This window comes from Miniopterus schreibersii, assembly GCF_964146895.1.
Source record: "Miniopterus schreibersii genome assembly, chromosome: 14".
NCBI lineage: Eukaryota > Metazoa > Chordata > Mammalia > Chiroptera > Miniopteridae > Miniopterus > Miniopterus schreibersii.
In genome coordinates, this window is record NC_138114.1 from 12372549 (window position 1) to 12392496 (window position 19948).

The window sequence follows — 19948 nt, forward strand, 5'->3', positions numbered from 1 at the left end:
GTAAAATTAAATTTTCCTAACTAAAGGTGAGTCATGGTGGGTAGTCATGTCCCAGGTCGTTATCTCTCTTGACAAAGGTCAATCTTTACCTTAACTGAGCCTATTGTCTTTTTGAATCTAAAATAATGCACCTTGGACTATCAGAGTCATCCTCTCTCCAGACTCGTCAGCACAACCTCCCACCAGAGCACACCCTTCATTGTTATCCTGTGACCCAGATACCATCTCTATGTGTGTAAATGTTCATGATTATCTATCCTGTACCCACCGATGTACGTGTCTACCCGGTTTACATTTTATCTAGTCTCAGAGATCTCCCCGCTTTGCTTTCTCCCTCCTCCCTAATCTATCACCAATGAATTTTATGTAACCCCCTTTGTCTTCTCCTTTGATGCAGATATATAAAATGGGTAGGAAAATTGCCATTTTCCAGAGCATTTTCTCAATTCTTTGAGATTCTGCTGCCCAGCAGTTGTCGTCAGGTTGGCTCAAATAAACTCATAAAAAATTCTCTACAGGTTTGGACGTTCCTCACATCGATGGGGGGGGGGGGGGGGGCTTTTCGGAAGCTCTCCCTCATGCCCCTCGCCCCTCCTCTCTGAGGAGTGTCTGTTCTCAGAGAAAACACTTCCTGCCCTGGCGATGCTGGCAGAAGGCAGTGCCTGCAGTTTAGTAGTGACCAGGATTCTACTTTTTTTAAAAAAATGTTTTTATTGATTTTAGAGAGAGAGGAAGCAGAGAGGGAGAGAGAGAGAAGCATCGATATGAGAGAAACATTGGGTGGCTGCCTCCCGCATGAACCCCAACTGAGGATCAAACCTACAACCTGGGCATGTGCCCTGTCTGGGAATCTAACCGGCAACCTTTTGGTGCACGGGATGACACCCAACCAACCGAGTCACACCAGCCAGAGTCAGGATTCCATTTTTTAAAAATTTATCTTTATTGTTGAAAGTATTACTGATGTCCCCCCCTTTCTCCCCCTTGACCCTCCCCCCCAAGGCCTCCATGCACTATTGTCTGTGTCCTTGGGCTATGCATATATGCATATAAGTTCTTTGGTTAATCCCCCCCCCCCCCACTGCCCACCCTAACAGATCCCTCAGCCTGTCACAGACTTCCATGTCTCTGGATCTCTTTTGCTCACGTTTATTTTGTTCATTGGATTCCACATATAAGTGAGGTTAGATGATACTTGTCCTTCTCTGACTGGCTTATTTCGCTTAGCAGGGTTCCACTTTTTTTTTTTTTTAAATATATCTTTATTGATTTCAGAGAGAGGAAGGGAGAGGGAGAGAGAGAGAGAAACATCAATGATGAGAGAGTCATTGATTGGCTGCAGCCCGCAACCCGGGCATGTGCCCTCACTGGGAATCGAACCCCAATCGCCTGGATCCTAGGTCGACGCTCAACCGCTGAGCCACCCCCAGCCGGGCAGGGTTCCACTTTTAATGTAAATTCTTTTCTCCTTCACCTTCCACCTCCCACCAAATAGAAAAACGGGCCACCTTGGAGAAGCCCTGAGATGGGGGGGTTCCACAAGCAGTTTAGCTGATGTGACCCCGTACCCCACACCCTGGCTCACTCCTGCACAACACACCTCCTGACACTCAGACCTCACACTCTCCTGACACACATTCCCACACACACTCCAGGGGCTATATTTTGGGGTGCTTGCCAGCCCCCACTTCCACCTCTGGATGAGCCCTCACCCAGGCCCTGCAGAGGGAAGGCCGCAGCAGCTCTGTTTTGCTCCTACCCCTGGAAGCCAGAGCTCAGCGGAGGAGGGGCGGCGATTGGCTGCTGGGCCCAGGAATCCGGTTCTTTCCCCCAAACCTCAGTGAGCACAGGAAGGGCCGTCAGTTGTGTAGATGCTGACGCTGCTGGAGCAAGAGAAGCCCAAGTAAAGCGCAATTGCAGGAAAGAGAAAACCCAGGGTTCCTTTGGAGGGAAAGCGGGAAGGGTGCTGAGAAATTGGGTGGCCAGGGAAAGATGGTAGGGACAGCAGAGAGACAGCCAACGGAGAGTGGCCGAGCCAGCGCTCCAGGCTCTGCGAGGCCTGTGCTTCGTGTTTCCTTCCCGAATGCTCTGAACAGCGCCCTCTGGGGCCGAGCACGAGGAATAGGCTCCTGTTCCTTACACTCAGAAAACCCACAAGATTGCTGGTTACGAGCCTGGCCAGCACCCTGCTCCCCACCTGCCTGTCCCACCGCCAGGGCCAGGCCTGCTGAGACGGGTGGCCCCACAGGAAGCGAGGGCACTGGGCTCCAGCCGCTCGCATGTGGCCCCAGGTTTCAGGGCCTCTTCCAGGGACACCCATGGCAGGGGCTCCTCCAACTCAACACCCAAACCACCTGCTTTCTTTCTTTTTTCTTTGCAGGGTGATTGGGCAGGGGTGGTGGTTTAAAAGCAAAAACAAAAAACACCCAAACCACCCCTTAACATTCACAAAATAGCTAATTCGCCAAACCTTCGTTTTTGTCAATTTATTTAGAAAAAAATTAACATGGGCAAATGAGATACCTCAGTGTTACAACAGAGTATAGAAATGTCTAGCAATAGTCAAATAATTTGATCTTTAAATACAAAATAACCACATGAACACCTAATATACAGGTTTCATCTGAATACATATTTATTAGATAAATATTAGAGGTTGTCACATCATCTAACTACATACAGCTTTGCAAGACTAGAAATCACAATTACTTTTGACCAGTTTAAAGTATGAAATGATTGCATTGTACAGAGATGTACAGAGACGATGACGATTTCTGTGGGAGTTACTTCAGGCCGCACATGGGTGTGTTTATGTGTGTACGTGTGAATCACCTGTGACCATGATATCAAAAATTATACAAAGTATGAATTTGGTTACAATTTTCTTCTGAAATCCCCATTTCTTTTCATTATTTCCATAGCACCCTAAAAATACACAGGTGGCAGGACTAGTACACTGAAGCTAAATAGTACATGTAGGTAAAATAAAAACGAAACAGAACAAAAATTCCTTTCCACACAGGGTCAGAGTATATTACATAGTGAGACAGATGCAGAGAGACCTCACAAATGCTAACAAACAGGATCTAGTTTTTCCACGTTAAGATGGAGTTCCAAGCCTTTTGTTTCGTAAAATAAAAACAATACACATTCCAAGGGAAATGAATGCATCTGTTAACATGTCTCTATTTCTCATTTACATATGTACACACGTCCCTTGAGTCACTGCTGCTGACATCACCCTATCTGGATGGGTCAGGCCGAGGGAGCAGACGTGTAGCTCTCTGGGGGGTTAGGGCTTCCATTAGGGAGAAAGTATTAGAAGTTTCTTAAAAAATAAAATGGTTACAGGGAACATGATACATGGGTAAAGCTTCAAACCAAGGAGATGGGGTGATTGCCTGCACTTGGGCTTTCCCGCCTGCCTGCCGGCGCCCTGTCCATCTGTGGAGTGGCAGCAGAAAGGTGCCTGTGGCCTGGTGGATGCCTGTCATGGAGAAGTGGCTTGTGGAGGCCTCGTTTTTGCTGAGGTTACTTATGGCTCCAAGTAGTCATCCAAAAAGGATCAGGGAAGCATCTCCTGAGTTCAGAACTGCCCCTGCTCAGGGAGGCTGTCATCACCTCCATCTGTCACCGGCTGGGGCTTTTCCAGCCCCGGATGCCTTTGCCTCCCTCACTCCCTGGCCTGGCTCCAAACTCACCCGGGAAGAGTACGTCCCCAGAGGGTGGGCTTCAGGCACCTCGGTTCAGGAAAGTTCTTGGCCGAACTTGCTGGTGGACGCTTGCTTAAAAGGGGGCTTGAGCAACGTGCCTCAGGTGCCGAGATCAGGGCTTCCCCAGAGACGGCTGAGGGGGTGTCCGGAGCCTGGGCCGTGCGGAGCGTGTCATCCTTCTGCACTAGAAAGCTGTGGACAGGTCAGGGGGCAGAGTAGGGACACCCCGGTAAGAACCAGAGTGAACCCCAGGCCTTTCTGGGAAAAAGTAGCATGGCAGGAAGCAGGAACTTCTAGGGAAGGCATCATAAGTCTGTCTGGGGTGGAACATTCCCACATGGCCAGACGCTGGGCTACAGGCGGGGCTACTGACCACCGGGCAAGGAAGGCCACGTGCTACCTGCTGCTGTCTTGTCCCACCAGACGGGGTGGCTCTAAACAGTAGACAGCCTGGTCGTCTAACTCACAGGACAGCCACCCACACACTTTGTCCCTTCATCGGTACAAATAGCCCTGGTTGCTTTTTTGTTTTTGTGGTTTTTTTTTTTAAAAAAAGGACTCGGTCTTTGTCGTTGAGTCAAGGTATTTTAAAAACACCAGCAAAGGCTATAACCAGGTCATGAAAATGTTGAATATTATCAAAGACGATACTAAAATATTCACAAAGATATTTACAAAAGCAATTCTTAAAATAATTGATTTGCATACTGAACACCACACTGTTTGAAAAAACCTCAACAACAGGACAAAGGAAAAAAGGTAGGGGGACGGACGATGGCAGCTTTCCTTCAGAAAACCTTGTGCTGGCCGTCTGGTAGTGACAGGAAATCAACAGCTAGGGCCACGATCCGGTCAAATGCAGAGGAGTGCTGGGGACCACCCGCCACGGAGGGGGACAGACTGAGAGCTGACGGTGGACAGGAGAGCAGGAGGATCCCTGGCAGCAGCAGGAAGGGGCGCAGCGAATTTACAGACGTGACACAAGTGACCTGCTGGCCCAGCAGCATCCCAGGCCATGCAGCTTAGGGGAGCATAGAGGAGCCTGAAACGAAACGGACACACAAGCTACCCGGGAAACTCCGAGAGCAGTAAGGTGACTGGAGCCAAATGGTGGGGGGAAAACCAGAGGCTGCTTCTGTTTGAACGAGCAGGAGTGTGGGGTGAGCTCTCGACGGCAGAGGGACACAGGGGAGAGAGGCTGGCAGCCAAGTGGGGTGTCTGAGGCAGCCACAGAAACACCCCTTGATGCTTGTGGGTACATCCCAGCACATGTGGGCAGCCTTGAGCTCAGGGGCAGACAGACAGCGGAGGGCCGGTGCAGGGCTTCCTGCTGCTAAGCCCAGCATGCGCCCAAGCCTGCACCTCCCAAACCTTTCCACCACCCCACCTTGCTGTCTGGGGAAGGGGGGCAAAGGGAACCAGTACAGACGGAAGTGGGTGTCCCACATGACAGTCTGGGAGCGGTGGGTGAGGAACAGGAGGGAGGAAACAGAGCGCACGCAGAGAAATGGTTTGCTTGTTGCCCAAGTCCAATGTTCCTTTTCTCCAGATGAATTTGCAGCTTTATATTGTTGTTTAAAAACAGGAGTGGCTCGGAGCAAGTTTTAAGTTGCATTCCTACTGACCACCCGCGGCGTTCCCCCGCCCCCAAACTAAGGGCACAATAATTTCCGCTGGGTACTCACTCTCCGCGCCCCCAAGGCTGGGCCCAGGTCCGAGTCCAAAGGTCGTGGAGCCACCTGCTGTGCTGTCCTGGCTCTGAGGTGGCCCTGACCCTTCTCCCACCAGTCCCCAAGCAGGAATGGCACACCCTCTCTCAAACACAGAATCTTGTCCTTTCTCTGCTTTCTGAGAGAGTGTTTACAGGGTGTCTTGGCTTAGAGGTCAGGGGTCAAAGTGGCAACCGTGGCCCCTAAGAGAGTTCTCTTTCCCAGAGGTTTGTGCTTTTCGGTGGTGGGTGATGGTGGCGGGCGGGCTGTTCTCACTGCAGCCAACTGTCACTGTTCCTCCAAGGCTCCGGCCCCTGGGTCTTGGGGGAGGGAGGCTTCTTTTGGGCTCAGTCACGTGAAGGAGGCTCTGGGCCAGGAAGCAGGGAGGCAGGGTTACAGTTTAGAAACTGGAAGAACCTGGGGGGCCACTGGAGGTCGCTGGGAGTCAGCACACAGAGGGACCGGGAAGCTGCTGTCAGTGTGTCCTCACTGGCGGCTCCCATCGCAAAGGTCATCTTCGGGCCTGCTCTGGGCATCAGCTCCAGACCCAAGCAGCCTTCACAGTGCACCCTCCCACCCCTCTGCTCTGAGGAGGCCAACGCAGGGGTGATCTGAGGACACGGGCTCCCAGTGGGAAAGTGTGTGTGGGGCAGACAGGGAAGGAGCAGAGTGGGGAGGGATGGCCCCGGCGGAGGGTGGGCTTCAGTTGTTCTCAAAGAGAGACAGGAGGTCATCGTTACTATTGCTCGGCAGGTCGGGGGGGTCCAGGTACGAGAGGAGCTCGTCGGGATTTGTGAGTTCTGGAAGGAGCTGGAAAAGAAGTACAGAAGTCCAGGTGAGGTGTTGGCTGAGGGGCTGGGCGAGGAATGCAAGGCACCCCCATACCTGTTTACTTGCTCTCTGCCTGCCTCCCAGGGTCCTGGCCCAAACAGGGGAAACGAACAGCGCTAGCTGTCCCCAGCATGTAGGCCACTGTGCTGTCTGGGGCACAACCATGCTTATTTCAAGCCGGCCACGTGGGGAGGCCCTCTGAGGATCAAGAGGCTTCCTCATGACTGGTTCCTCTGGCCCCTGACACCTGCCCCAAGGAGCTGGCCAAGCGGGCCTCCCAGCAGAAACCACTTCACATGTATGTAGGCGGCCCCTGCAGCTCCCACCACCCTGGATCTCTCCCAGGAGCTCAGGGTTCCTTGGCAAGCCTGTGGCTGGCTGACAGCACCATCCTTCCCTGTGGCCTCTGGGCAGAGACTGCAGACTGTCCCTACCCTCTGCCATGAGGTCGAATCGTCCTGTCACATGGGGGGTCCTCATGAATCTAAAGGCACCCCCTGGCCTGGTCTGTGGAGGAGAGCTGGGTGAGAATTCAAGGTGACCGCACAACTGAGGGAACCCGTTCACCAAGACTGGCACTGGTGGGGCCACGGGTGACAGCGGGGCTGGGAGGGGAAGGATAGGAGCCGCTGAGGCGAGGGCAGGCCTCCTTTCTGGAAATCTAGAGCGTAGGTGTTGGGATGGGAGGGGCAAGTTCTGTACTTTCTCCTGTCTAGCCCTGGCCAACTGCCCAGCCCCCATCACTTAGAGCATCTCTTCCCATCTTCCAGACCATCCAGGTCTCAAGGTGCGAGACCAGAATCTCCACCACCCGCTTCCACCTCAGTGACCCCTAAGTGAGTGGAGGCTGATCCTGCTGTCACCCCATACGGGGGCCTCTCTCAGGGTGAGCGATGGAGCAAGCAGAAGCACAGGGCATGGATAACACACGGACAAGAAACTGGAGACAGACATACACCAGTGAGACAGAGGGGCGGTCATCCCAGCCCCTCCTCTGCCTTGGCCAGAGGGTGCAGCAGACAAGGAGATGGCAAACTCAATGTGGGGGGAGAGGGAGAGGAAGGGGGGGGACAAGGGCAGGAGCCTCCTATGCTGCCTCCAGACGGGCCCAGAGGGACTCTGTGAGGGCCTGGGGGAAGTGGGGCAGGGCTGGGCTGCAGGACTGTGGCCAAGGGGACGAGGGGGCAGGGGCTGGCAGGAGAGGGGAGGGGACACTCGGACCTCAGCGGGGCTTCCCCACTGTGGGGTTTCCTGGTTCTGGAGCCAGGGGAGGCAACCTGCCTGGGCCCACGCCGCCCACCCACCCCCTCACAGCTACACCTCCTCCACCCGGGCCTTGGGCCCTCGACACCCACCCTTGCTCTCTGGGCAGGTCCCGGGCACCTGGCCTAGCCCCAGGCCAAGGCAAGTGGGGACCCCAACTTACATCCAGCGAAGGCTCCGGCATGTCGGATGCTCCCTGCGCTCCGGCCTGACCCTCTAAGGCTGAGGAGGGGTTAAAGGTCAGGTCACTGTGTGGATGGTTGCTGGGAGCGGCCTGTGGCGGTTGCCGGGGAGGCTGGGAAGGAGGAGGAGGAGCCCCACTGTGATGTAATGGAGGCCCTGACTGGCTGCTGGGGTGTGGGACGTGCAAACCTTGTTGTATGGAGGGATGGGGCTGGTCAGAACTGCCAGCGTGTGGCATCTGTGGAGGAGGAGAGAGCAGGAGAAAGAAAGGTGAGGTGACGAGGTGCAGCGACGAGATGCCTGGAGAAATGAAAACCAAACAAACCCAGGAAAATGACAAACCCCCAAAACAAGCCACCCCTTTACAAAGCTGAATGCCAACAAAATCCTCCCCCAAAACTGCCAGTCAGCGGTTGTGGAGAGCGAGGCGGGGGCAGGGGCCTCTGAGGCTGCCGGAGTCTGGGAGGGAGGTGGCAGGGGCTCCGAGACAAGCACAGGCACGGAGCATGGGGCCAGGCCCTTCGAGCCCGCCCGCCTCCTCAGCCTGGACACCACAATGGACAACAGCGAGGCGATGGAGAAGCAGAATGGGCATGCTCCGGGGAGCGGGAGGCGGGGTGCTGCCGGCAGCATGGTGCAGGCCCCCGACGGCCAGGGTGGAGGAGAGCAGACATGGACACACAGCATGGGGCAGGCGTGAGCTCAGGAGTGGGTCTGTGCTCCCCAAGTGGACCCGGGCGGGGGCAGTGCTGGGCACACTCGGTACAAGCCCTGCCTGATGCCTTGGGGCAGGAAGAACTGAGCCAAGGTCAAAGGAGCAGAGTGGAGCCTCTCAGCACTGCCAGACTCTTCCTCCTGGCCACCCACCTAGGCAAGCTACAGGCTGCACCCCCGTGTGGTGCAGAAGGCACCTCCCCGGGCACCAGGCTCACGCAGGGGCTGCCTTGCTAAGGTGGGGCGTGGGTGAACTAGAGGGCCCACGCGCTCCCGTGAGCCTATGCACTGGAACACGGGGGCTGTGGAGGACAGGGGCACGGGCAGGTGGAGTGGGATTTAAACTTCCCTTGCTAGTCTATTTGCTGGGCCAGCACCCTTCCTTCAGAGCTCAGGTCTCGGAGGGAAAGGCTGAGCCCAAGCCCTCACCACTCCCAGCATCTGACAGGCTCCTCAGCCCCACTCGCACTGCCAGTGATGGGGAGGGAGCCCACTGACTCGCCAGGCTGCTCGCTCGGAAAGGGCGGCCTGTGACCAAATGTCTCCTTGGTCTTTAGTATGTTCTCCCCTCCCCACCTTCTGGGTCACACAGAAACATTCCTTTTTCCCTTTGTGGGTTTGAAAATGGCAGCCACGCCTTCCCTGATTTTCTCTAGACCCTAGTTTCTCTTCCTGTTTCTCCTAAAAGCTGCTCCCCAGGCCTTGCTGTGGGTTGGCCTCTGCCCACAGTCCAGGTGGCCCTCGTCGTAGCACAGTGGCCCTACAGCCTGGGTCCTGAGATCGGGGGATGACCCACGGGCACAGAGTGTGGGATACACATGGGGTAAGAAGGACCAGGAAGTGCTGGAGGGATGCCACTGCTGTCGGTATAAGGCCAGCTCCTGACTCCCACCCATGCTGTGGAGGCCCCAAAGTGCCCATTCTGGGGGGCAGGAGGGGGCTCCACGCCCCTGGGGCATCCCGACCCAGGACAGTCTCCAGATGTGCTAACACAGCTGTTCCCTTTGGCCCTGACATTTTGCTGGAATGTCTCAGGACCGAGAGGGGCAGGGGCTCTCTGGGACCTGCTGATAATACCTGTTGACCTGCCACCTGGCATGGGAGAGTCCCTGAGTGAACCAGCACCTGGCTGAAGCCCTCCTGCCAGTCCCCGAGTGCAGGGGAATCCTTCCCAGCCATGTGTTCAGCTGGGGTGGCTGCTCTGGTTGGGCAGGTGTGAGGGTAGTTTATCTGTGACCATACCACCCCACCTTGCACAGCTGTACTTTTGGGTCCAGTTGCCATCTACAGAGATCCCAGAAATGGGGAAGGACAGTGCATATCTGGGGGGTATCCTGGGGGACTGTGAAGTCAACTCACAGGTGTAGGTCCCTCTGAAGAAGCCAGGTGCAAGGCTAACAAGGCAAGAGCAAGGCCTGTTGGACACAGGAGGTGCCCGACATTCGCTGCCATTTGCCAGTGTTGGAAATTGTGCGGGCTCAGAATGTGCAACATGAGTGAAGGGGTGTAGGATGCTGGGCGTGGAATGCTGAGGTCCTGGAGGGCTGGGAAAGGGGGTCCAGGAGAAAGGTCCCCCAGAAATCAGGAGCCCCAGAGGGCAGAAAGTAACTTGCAAAGCTGTGGCTGAAGCCCCAAGAAAGCAGCTATTGTGATCTGGGGTCCTGGGGTCCCATGAGAAAGCCACTGCAGCACCCTCACCTAGATTCCTGGTTAACTGTCACTGTCGCTTAGAAGAAGGTGGCTCTGGCTCACAGGACGGCCTGTCTCAGTGGCAGGGCCAACTGTCAGGTGTGTGGAACACAGCACAGTCCAGAGGCCCCTTCCTTCCAGGCCACATGACAAAGGACTAGAGGGCCTGAGTGGCACCTTCCGGTGTAGGACCATCTAACCCTGCTGCCAAGTAGGACCTTCTGTGGTAGCCCTGGACCCTGCCCTCTAGCTGGTACGGCCCAGGACCCACTGCTAGGCCCTCACTGCCCTCCTCCCGCTCCTCTTCCTCAGGAGCAGACAGAACTGCTGAGCCTCAGACTTCAGCCCTCAGTTTTCCCCAAACCCGACTGCTCTTCCTCCGTCCAGGCCCTGCCAGAGCTTTTGCTCCATTAGTGCAAGGCCCGTGTCTGTCTTGCTTACATCAGGTACAAGGCCCAGCCTGGGGCACAAGCTAAGGAAACATCTGTTAAATCTAGTGGAATCATCCAGTGCTCACTGGCCTCTTAGCTCTGCCTCCAGGGTACAGGACGGGGGGCCTCTGGACGGCAATGGACACCTTGCCCACAAGGGGCTTTTTCAGCAGTGCAGGGTGTATGTTAACAGGTGAAACAGGCAAGAAGTGAATACTCGCAAGATAAGTAGATGTCCCAGCATCTTTTTGCAGGAGGTGGTGATACCCTAAGGATTCAGGCCCCTGGGGAGTAATTATGTACCTGGGTTTGGGACAAAATTCTACATGGTCAGGGCTATAGCAGATTGAGTAAGAGTGTGTATAAATGGGAGAGAGAGAGAGAGGGTGGGAGTTGCATGCGGGGATGTGCATATGTGTGAGTTGTATGTGGGTGTGTGCATGTGTGAGGTTGTATGTGGGGGTGTGCATGTGTGAGTGCAGGGAGGAGCCTGAAGCTTCCATCTCCTGAGAATCTGATGTGAAACAAATCCAAGGACGCCAGTGGGCTATGACCCAGCCTCAGTCAGTCTCTCTCTCCTTCCTGAGCCCCCAAACCCAATTCTCAGTCCTCCATTTTGCCTGGGAGGGGACAAGGCAGATGTTAGAGGTCCTGGGGAGCCCCCTGCCCACCAGCTGCACGCAGGGGCTGGGGCGTGGGGAGGAAGAGGTACTCACAGTTTCCTGCATAGGGTGGCTGAGGGGCTTCTCCAGGGCTGCCATGCTGTTGGGCATGTCTGGGGGGTGGGAGAGCTGGGGGGGGCCGTGCATGAAGTCATTCATGGACGTGCCGCCGGGGTTCCCGTGGGGGAAGTCAAAGTTGCCGTGGCCCTGGTAGTTGTTGCCTGGGGGAAACAAATGGGTGGGGGGTCACTCAGAGGGAAGACAGCCACCCCTGGGTTGCAGGTGGCTTAAAAATGAAGAACCAAGTCCTGTCCTTCTGAGGCCTGAGTTGGCTCCTGCAGCCTCAGTGTCCAGGCTGTGCCATGGGCAGCGATGCAGCCTTGTCCTGTGGGCCTCGGCCCCGGGCATGTGCTGTTCTACAGCTACGAGGGGCGGAGTGGGAGAAAGGGGGGCTGGGTTCCTGTGGGCAGGGGGACATGCAATGAGGCCCCAGTCTCAGCCTTCCACATGATATACTGAGCTAGCCCCCTGCACCTGTGTCCCCCGCTGCCCCCACAGGGCTGCACCTCATCACTGGGACAACCCAGGCCCAGAGCAGGAGGTCAGGATCTGCCAAGTTCATGAAGAAAGCTGCGTCAGAATCAAGCTGACACCATGAGAAGCCAGCTGTCTGGGCTCCCCAGCTGCTGGTGGACTCTGGCTGGGTGGGCTAACCTCTCTGGGCCTGTCATCATCCAGGAGCTCTGGGGACCTAAGAGCAGGATCCTAGGAGGGAGCTGCCACCCCGTGTTTGAGGGGGTGGGTACTTTCTAGGAACGGCCATACAGGTGAAGCTTGGTCTGGGCAGCAGAGAGTAAGAGGGCAGTGATGGTGACCTTGGTGGCCAAAGTCTGGAGCTCCCGACACCTGGACTCTGTCCCTGGCGCAGTGGGGAGTTGCAGAGACAGGGACAATACAGATGTCACAGAGACATGGGAGGGCTGGGGGCAGGGCAAAGCACTCCAGCTGAGAGTATTCTGTGGGTCCCAGTGAACTCAGGCTGGGGAAGAGGTGGCAGTGTGCCCCAAGCAAAGTAGGCTCAGAAGCCCCTGGGCTTGGTACCTGCCGCCCTAGAGTCAGGAGCGCAGGCCAGGCAGGTGGGGGAGAGGCAGGAGGCTGTTCATGGGGCAGCCTTTCACTCATGCTTCCCAGCTGGACGCCAACCACATGCTGGATGGAACCAGGCCGCTGGACGGAGATGGGAGGGTGGCAGTGTGTGAGACGCCGCACTCCGAAGTCCAGTGACGTGGGGACGTTCTGGGGGAGTGTATGCCACGTCTGTCTCTTCACACCACACCCCCCACCTGCTACCATCAGCAGAGTCCTGTGCCCTGCTGGGACCTTGGGGCTGCCCTTTGTCTGGCGTCACCCACCTTGGTTGCTGTAGTCGTTGGAGTTGTTGGCCCCAGGTGGAGGTGGGAGTGGGTAGGGGGATGGGCCGGGGCCCAGGGCTGCGATCATCTCCATGACGTTGGGCATGATCATCTGGCTGGGGCTCATGGTCTTGAACCGCTTGGAGGGGATGCCATCAGGGTCATCCTTAATGTGCAGGTCCGACTTGATGGGCACTGGCCGCCAGCTGCACGTGGGGTCGATGGTGACCTCTTCAAATTCGGAGCTGGGGGGAGCAAAGGGGCAGAGCTGAAGCTCCAGGGGGCTGAGCTGTGAACACAAGAGCCTTCCGCTCCAACAAACACTGAGGTGTCCTTGCCCAGGCTCCCTACCCCCATTCTCTGCCTATGACAGAGGTATGTGGAACTTTTACATCTTGTGAGAGACAGGGAGACTGAGGCTAGTAAAAGCAAGAGGCAGGGCACAGCCAGGGTCTCCCACCCAGGAAGTGGCTGTTGGGGGCACTGTCAGCTTCCTATTTTGGCCGAGTTTGGTCCTTTCTAGAAAGTGCATTTGCCCCCAGATACAGAAGCCCCAGAGGTAAAGCCACAGAAAGGCGAGAGATGGGGGAGTAAGTGGACTTCCAGACTGGGGGGTGTCAGGGGTGTTCACATGCTCACCTCATCTAATCCAGGCTCACATTCCATTCCCACCACCCTGCCCCCCGCGCCCCCAGCTGGGGAGGCCCACTTACTGTTGGATGGCATTCAGGATGCCCCACATGTACTGATCCACTTCCAGGCCCTCCAGCAGAGCAGTTTTACTGGAAAAGAAAAGGTTTTGGCTGTTGCTCCTGGACCCTAAGGGGTAGGGGCACAGCCCATCCTGCCCCACTGTGTGAAGGACACCCTGTCCCTGCCGCTGGTTACTGCTACAGGCACTGACAAGAGAGGATGGAATTGCAACAGCTTGATACAAGGGAATCATGATTATGTACAGCTCCTGTCACCTGAGCCCTCTGCTGTACTTGGGGTTCTCTCTTTTGCTTTTAGGGCAGGTGGTGGTGGCTGGACCCTAAAGAATAGGGCCAGAGGGAGGCCAGAGGAGCTCTGCTGGGGTGGGGGTCACTCACTTGCACACAGGACACCTCCAGGTCCCCCTCTCGCAATTCAGCTGCAGGTATGATTCCAGGTCAAAGCACTGCAGAGGCCGACAGACAAGACAGACAGATGGACAGACATACAGATGAGATCAGGACTCTCAGAAGCTGTTTTGATGCAAGTGCTACTGTTTCTGGGACCCTTGTGAGGATCTCCTACTGGGAAGGGAGACAGACAATGGGAGAGACCCAGGCTGGCTGCTGGGTGGGGCTACTGTTCTGTGCCTGCATGCCTCTGCCCAGCCTTCCTCACACCATCCCTGTGCCTACGTCACCCAAGAAGCCTGCCTGGTTCCCCCGCAGCCCCCCTCACTGATCATGCCTGTGACAGCCCCTCTCGAGAAGGTGGGGACAGCATGGGCCCCAGTCTTCCCATCAGTCCAGCCCAGGTGCTGAGGACACACATGGTCCAGTTCATCACTGTGTCAAATAAAGTGACCAGATGTCCATCTTGCCCACATTGTTCTCCTGGGGGGGGGGGGGAGCACCTAGTAGGAAGCCCCTGGGAGGGTGTGTGGGAGGGTGGGCCGAGGCTGCAGCTGGCCTGGCCTGGAAGCCTCCTCTCCCTCCTGTCCACCCTCAGGCTCACACCCAGGCTCCTCCAGGACAGCTCCTCACACCTTCTTCTGGGATTCCTTCCCTGAGCAGCCCCAGCTCAGTGAATCTTGCCCAACCTGGGCTGCCTGCATTTGCACAGTGCTCTGTGGTAGCCACCCAGACTGTGACAGTCACTCGTTCCACTCATTTGCTGAGCGCCTGCTCAGGCAAGGGCCTGGGACACAGCAGCGACCGGGCAGAGGCATCCCTGCTCTCAGGTCCTGAACACGCCATGGCCGCATGTGTGGGATTTCCAGCTGGCATTTTTTGACATCTGCTGGGGCAGGAACTACCCAGATCCAGTTCTACAGCCTCTGGGGGCTCAGGCCCTGAGCATTCAGAAAGACTCAAAGATAAATGGTGGCTGGAGTGAGTGGAATTGGCTGCTGGTGGCCGCTGTGTCCTTTAGAGGTCAGAGACGGCCCTGCTGCCCCCATGCCTACCCCTCACCATCCCAGCCAGACTCCAGCAGTGGGTAGATCACCTGGACATGCTTGCAGTCGTGACCCCGGGCAGGCAGCTGGATGCGCCGGAATGTGATGGGGCACTTCAGAGACACCTTGATGGCTGTCTGCTCCACGCCGTCCTCCCCATTGAGGGTTGTGTTGCCTGATGAAGCTGCCACGCTGCTGAAATTCCGCTTGACTGTGGGTGGGAGGCACAGGTGGGTGAGGAGGGCAGGGTCCTGCTCCACATGCCCACCCCCTACCCATGCAGCTGAAACATGTCGGTTCTCTACCCCCACCCTGGAACTGGGAGGTTCTGTGAATAACTAGGGAAGGGGAGTTCAGCCCACCGGGTACCCCAGGCAACCCAGCACTCTGCCACAGCGGCCCCCATGTATGACACGTGTGGAGTGCGTATGCACCTGGAGGTGATGACGTCAGTTCCCCAGCCTCCCCAGAACAAACCCTGCCTTCCCTAGGAAAACCTGCAAAACCTGCAGAAACCCCATCTGGCACGTCTCCACTGATTTTCTAGGTCAGCAGAGCCCTCTCAGGCGCTTCTGCACTTAATCTTGCAAGTGTGGGAATGAGAATAGACAATGGACTGCCTGGAGGGATTCTAGGGAGCAGGAGGTGCCCTGAAGAAGCATAATTAAAGGGGGAGCAGTGGTATACCTCCCCACATGGTGTCCCCCAGAGTTGTCATCTGGGGTCTCCTCCAAAGGAATGGGACTCTGAGCAAACTCCTTTTGTCTAGAGTTTAGGCATGAGCTGTTGGGGCTGCGCGGCCAGCCTTGAACCTACCCATGCCTCCCTCCCACTGAAGATTCCGCCCTTCTCCAGTTCTTCCATCCTTCCATGTGATCACCTCCTCTAGGAAGCCTGTCTGGCCTGTCTACATCCTGTGATGTGAGCCAGGTGGGTCCGGATTCCTGCTCATCTGATCATCCCCATGGCCCCAGCGGAGGGACAGGAGTCAGGGCTGGGGTTTGGTGGCAAGGAACACCTAGGGCCCCAGGGTGTTTGCACACGGAGCCAAAGGTCCCAGAAGAACGGTGACCACAGAAGGCTGGGCCTGGCTCTCACTCACTTTTGGTGATGCAGTGCTCAGCGGGCAGGAGGCGCTTCTTGAGGAGGCCCTGCAGCACGGAGCGCACGGATGGCCGGTGGACCAGCTGCAGCACGAAGAGGTGGGACTGCAAGGAAGAGCGTGTGCTCGGTCCCTGTCCCACGGCCCCCACAGCCCCCACAGCCCCCACAGCCCCCCACCTGTAGCTTCATCAGCTCAGGCTGCCCCTGTGCCTGAAGGCCATGTCCACAGCGATGCACTCCAGAAGAAGGTGCCCGGGGACCTGGGGGAGAAGGCCCTCAAGGACCAGGATGTGTCACGGGACCTGAGTCGAGGGACCCTGGCTGGGGTCACCACCTGGGAGCAGCAGCCTCTGCTCTAAGCCAACAAGGCTATGACAGACACTGAAACACCCGGGATGGGGGAATGGAACGCTGGGCATCAGGACTGGAGCCTACCTCACTTCCTAACCCTGCCCACAACTGTGCCCCACCACGCATCCTCCACCCTTTCTGCCTGAGAGTTTCTCTCTCTCTTTGCTCCTCCAGGAATGCACACCCCAACAAGTCCCCACAGGCTCCTTACTGACAGCATCCCCAGTCCTCTGACTCCTACCTCTGGAGGCCCCAATGCTCATAAGGTAAAGATCAGAGCTTTTCTCTCTCCCGTGCCCCCCAGAGAGGCTACCAGAACAAGGCAGGCAATGCACTTCCATGCAAGCCCTGTGCACCAGGCCCCAGTCTCTGGGGGACAGAGGTGTGGCTCAGATGTGGCCCTGGAGCAATGAGTCACAGGTCAGGGACACAGATACATGTGATTCTGAGATAGTGAGTGGACTGAAGAAGAGGAGCTAATAATTCCAGACTTGGTGGAGCTGGATCTGGGCAGGAAGGTGATTAGAATATAAAAAATTTTTGCGGATGAGGCCAGAACAGGGCCTAGCTTTGAGGGACACACAACTTTGAGGAGCATGGGAGGTGGAAGAAGGGGTCCAGGAGGCGGGGCCTGCAGAAGGAAGTAGAGGCGAGTGGAGGAGATGGAGGCTGCGGTGTAAGGGGAGAGGCCGGAGCACAGTGGCTTTGGTGGCTTTTATTCCATAGCCCTGGGGCCACTGCAAGTTTCTGGAGTGTGTTTCTGAAAGATCATTTCAGTGGCTGAGGGGATAGGGAATGGAGACCCGAGAGCAAGGCTGGAGAAGGCGGTTGTGGACCTCAGCTCCCTGCACTGTGCCCTCAGCCCTGCCCACACACTCACACAGCAGCAGGCCGTGACGGTGATCTGGATGGTGTTGCGGCCCGGCTGGCACACGTGCTTGAGGTGCAGGGGCTTGTGGGAGGTCTTGTTGTCACCACGCTCGATGGTGAGCGGCGTGGCATTCACGCTGACCTGCACCGAGGCCGGCCAGTTGGTGTTCATCTGCCGGTCCTCGTGGTGGTAGCACTTGAACTGCAGCTCCAGGTCAGACCTGGGGGCCGGGCGGGGTGGGGCAGGGCTCAGGTCAGCTCTGTAAGGGGGCTGCTTGTGGCCTCCAGGACACCCGGCCAGGCCACACATCCCTAACTCAAACAGCCCCATGAGTATCTCAGACCCCATCCTTGGCCTCAATTGCTCCCCCACCCTCCCCAGGCTCTCCTCTCTCACCCTGGATATCCCCCTTACCTCCATCTCCAAACAAAACCCATCCCAACAACCCAGTTTCCCCCAGAACTCCCACATATCCATTCATCCAGCCACCCCCACAGCTCTGGCCACAATCTCCTCCAGCCTTTGCCCTGTAAGGGCAATGCTTGCTACCCCAACACAGGGACAGAGGGACAAAAAGACACTAATTTGATAAGACCACCTGAGAGGCTGATTATGCCCATGCTCAAGGCTCCTATGGGTGGGAGAGGCACCCAGGCCAGGGCTGTGTCTGGTTCAGTCCCCTGAGTGGGCCTCGAAGACATAGCACTAAAGGGAGTCCCCACGAAACCAGCAGTGACCACCTATGCATGAAATCCAAGGGCCAGTGGCCAGGCCACAGGAAGCCTCTTAGATGAGGACACTCATGGGTAAGGCGGGATGGGTGAGCAGGGCTCCTGCACAGGGGTCTCTCCACCTTCCTGCTGAGTGTCTGAGCCGCCATGCCCTCACAGCCACCCAGCTGTCTCTGGCCCTCCCTGCAGCCTGCTGAAGGCGCCCAGCTGTGTGTACAGATGTGTGTGTGCATGCGCCATCTCAGGCCCTTCTCTCGCCCTCAAGGTGCTCACTGGGCAGCTGAGTGGCCCTGGTCACAGGCATGGCATGGCAACTGAGTTCTGCCTGAGAAAGAAGGATTGAGGGTGGAGACACCATCAGGTTCTGACATCCAAGAGACTCAGGCCCAAGTCCCAGCTCTGCCCCTTGCCAGCTGTGAGAACCCCCCAAGCTAATCAGCTTCTCGCCTCAGGTTTCCTCATTGTTAACAGGGCAAGCACTGCCTACTCAAAAGATCAAAGATCAGGTGTAAAAGGCATGGAACACAGGGCCTGGCCCAGCAGGGGACCTCCAGCCACAATCAGTTTGTCCTGGTGTCTGAGCAGCAGCCCCGCCTGGTGGCCAGCCCCCTGCAATCTGGAAGGCCTGTCAGTTCTGCTCAGGCCTATTCCTACACTAGCTTCTCCACATTCCTGCTCTGGCCACGAGCCACTCTCAAGTTCCTCTCGCCAGCTCAGGGCTTCTGCTGGAACTCCCTCCTGCTCAGACTTTAGGTCTGATACAGCCACCTTTTCCTCTGGGAAGTCGAGCCTGACTATTTTCTTGGGACTGGGGTGAGTGACAGCTCTCCCTTCCCTCGGGCCACTATGAGAAGGTTGCATGTCTGTCTCTCCTGTACCTACAGGTTCCTCCTGACATCACCAGGGCCTTGCCCACAGAGGGCCCAGTCGATGTTGCTGAACAGGGGAAGGTGGCAGGCAGATGCTGCTACCCTGGGTCCAGGGCAACGCCAGCGCCTGGGATGTCACCACCAGGGCCTTCTCCACCCAGCCTGGGCCGTGCCCTGCCAACACTCACCTCCACATCAGCGTCTGGTGGACGGTGGGCCGCAGGTGAAAGACATGGTTGCTCACGGCCAGGTTGTGCTCCAGGCGGAAGGGCTCCAGCACCACGCCGTCCCGCACGGGGAACGTGAGCCGCAGCTCATCATTGTGGGTGGCTGGGTGGGGGAGGAGCCGATGAGCCACGTGCCTCTGGCCACCATGGGCACACAGAGGAGTGGGCTCCAGGGCCGTGGATGGGGCTCACTCACCCACATGACCTGTACCCTTGGCTGTATGCTCAGGGGAACACACAGGTATGGATGCAAACAGGGCCACAGAGGCTGGGCCATGTGCCCTAGTACACGCCAGGGAGCCCATCACTTCTTCCAGTCTACCCGACCCCATCCCGACCGTCCCTGTGTCCCATGTCCCACTCATTCTCTCATCCTCTCGCCCACAGGCTCCCTGCCCTGGAAGCCCCAGCTTCCTCCTCCCACCCCTTTCCCAGCTGCTCTTCCTCCCAGCCTCCAGCCACTCAGGCAGGTGCTGAGGGCTGCTGGCAGCTCAGCCCCACCTCAGATTTCCCTTCTGGGTGTGGTTTACTGGCTCTCTAGCCCTTTCTACATGCCCAGCCCCAACAGGCAGGCCAACTTCCCTGGCCGGACACAGGGAGAGAGAGTGGGGCACTCACCTGGAGGTGGGGGCAGAGCACTCATATTTGGCTTGATGTCAGGCGGGAAGGGTGGTTTAACATCTTGGCTGGGGGACAGGTATGGGGGGATGCTACTCCCGGGGGTCATGGGGGGTGTGGGATTCCCTGGAACAGGTGAGTGGGGGTAATTTGCCACAGGAACTGGCCTGGGAGGCTGGAAGGAAAGAGAAACCACCCATAGGTTATGGGGTCATAGAGACAGAAGGACATACATTCCACCCAACCCAGGTCCTAGGTTATGGTCCCTACTCCCCAGAGGAGGGAGAGTCGCCCTGGAAAACCACTCCCTCCTTCCTGGCTGCACTCAGGCCCCTGCCCCATGGGAAAACAGGTGGGTCTGGGAAGAGACTTCCCACCCCCAGACCATTTGATAAATGGGACCCAGGCTCAGGGTGATGGG

At 57.0% G+C, this 19948-nt stretch overlaps 1 protein-coding gene across 6 annotated transcripts in view; it reads right to left on the reverse strand.

The window, feature by feature from the left end:
* Positions 1-2471: 2471 nt before the first annotated feature.
* Positions 2472-19948, reverse strand: part of ZMIZ1 (zinc finger MIZ-type containing 1) — a 220876-nt gene continuing 203399 nt past the window's right edge. For 5 of the 6 annotated variants that reach the window (XM_081157614.1, XM_081157613.1, XM_081157615.1 and 2 more), the window contains 11 exons: positions 19528-19702; positions 18871-19012; positions 17092-17302; positions 15859-15964; positions 14807-14967; positions 13699-13766; positions 13321-13389; positions 12608-12852; positions 11250-11416; positions 7680-7937; positions 2472-6232 (listed from right to left, as the gene is read on the reverse strand). In XM_081157614.1, coding sequence (XP_081013740.1) covers positions 6125-6232; positions 7680-7937; positions 11250-11416; positions 12608-12852; positions 13321-13389; positions 13699-13766; positions 14807-14967; positions 15859-15964; positions 17092-17302; positions 18871-19012; positions 19528-19702 — 1710 coding nt within the window. In that variant the 3' untranslated portion in view covers positions 2472-6124. The remainder of the gene's footprint in view (positions 6233-7679; positions 7938-11249; positions 11417-12607; positions 12853-13320; positions 13390-13698; positions 13767-14806; positions 14968-15858; positions 15965-17091; positions 17303-18870; positions 19013-19527; positions 19703-19948) is intronic. The other variant, XM_081157616.1, reaches the window with a different exon arrangement.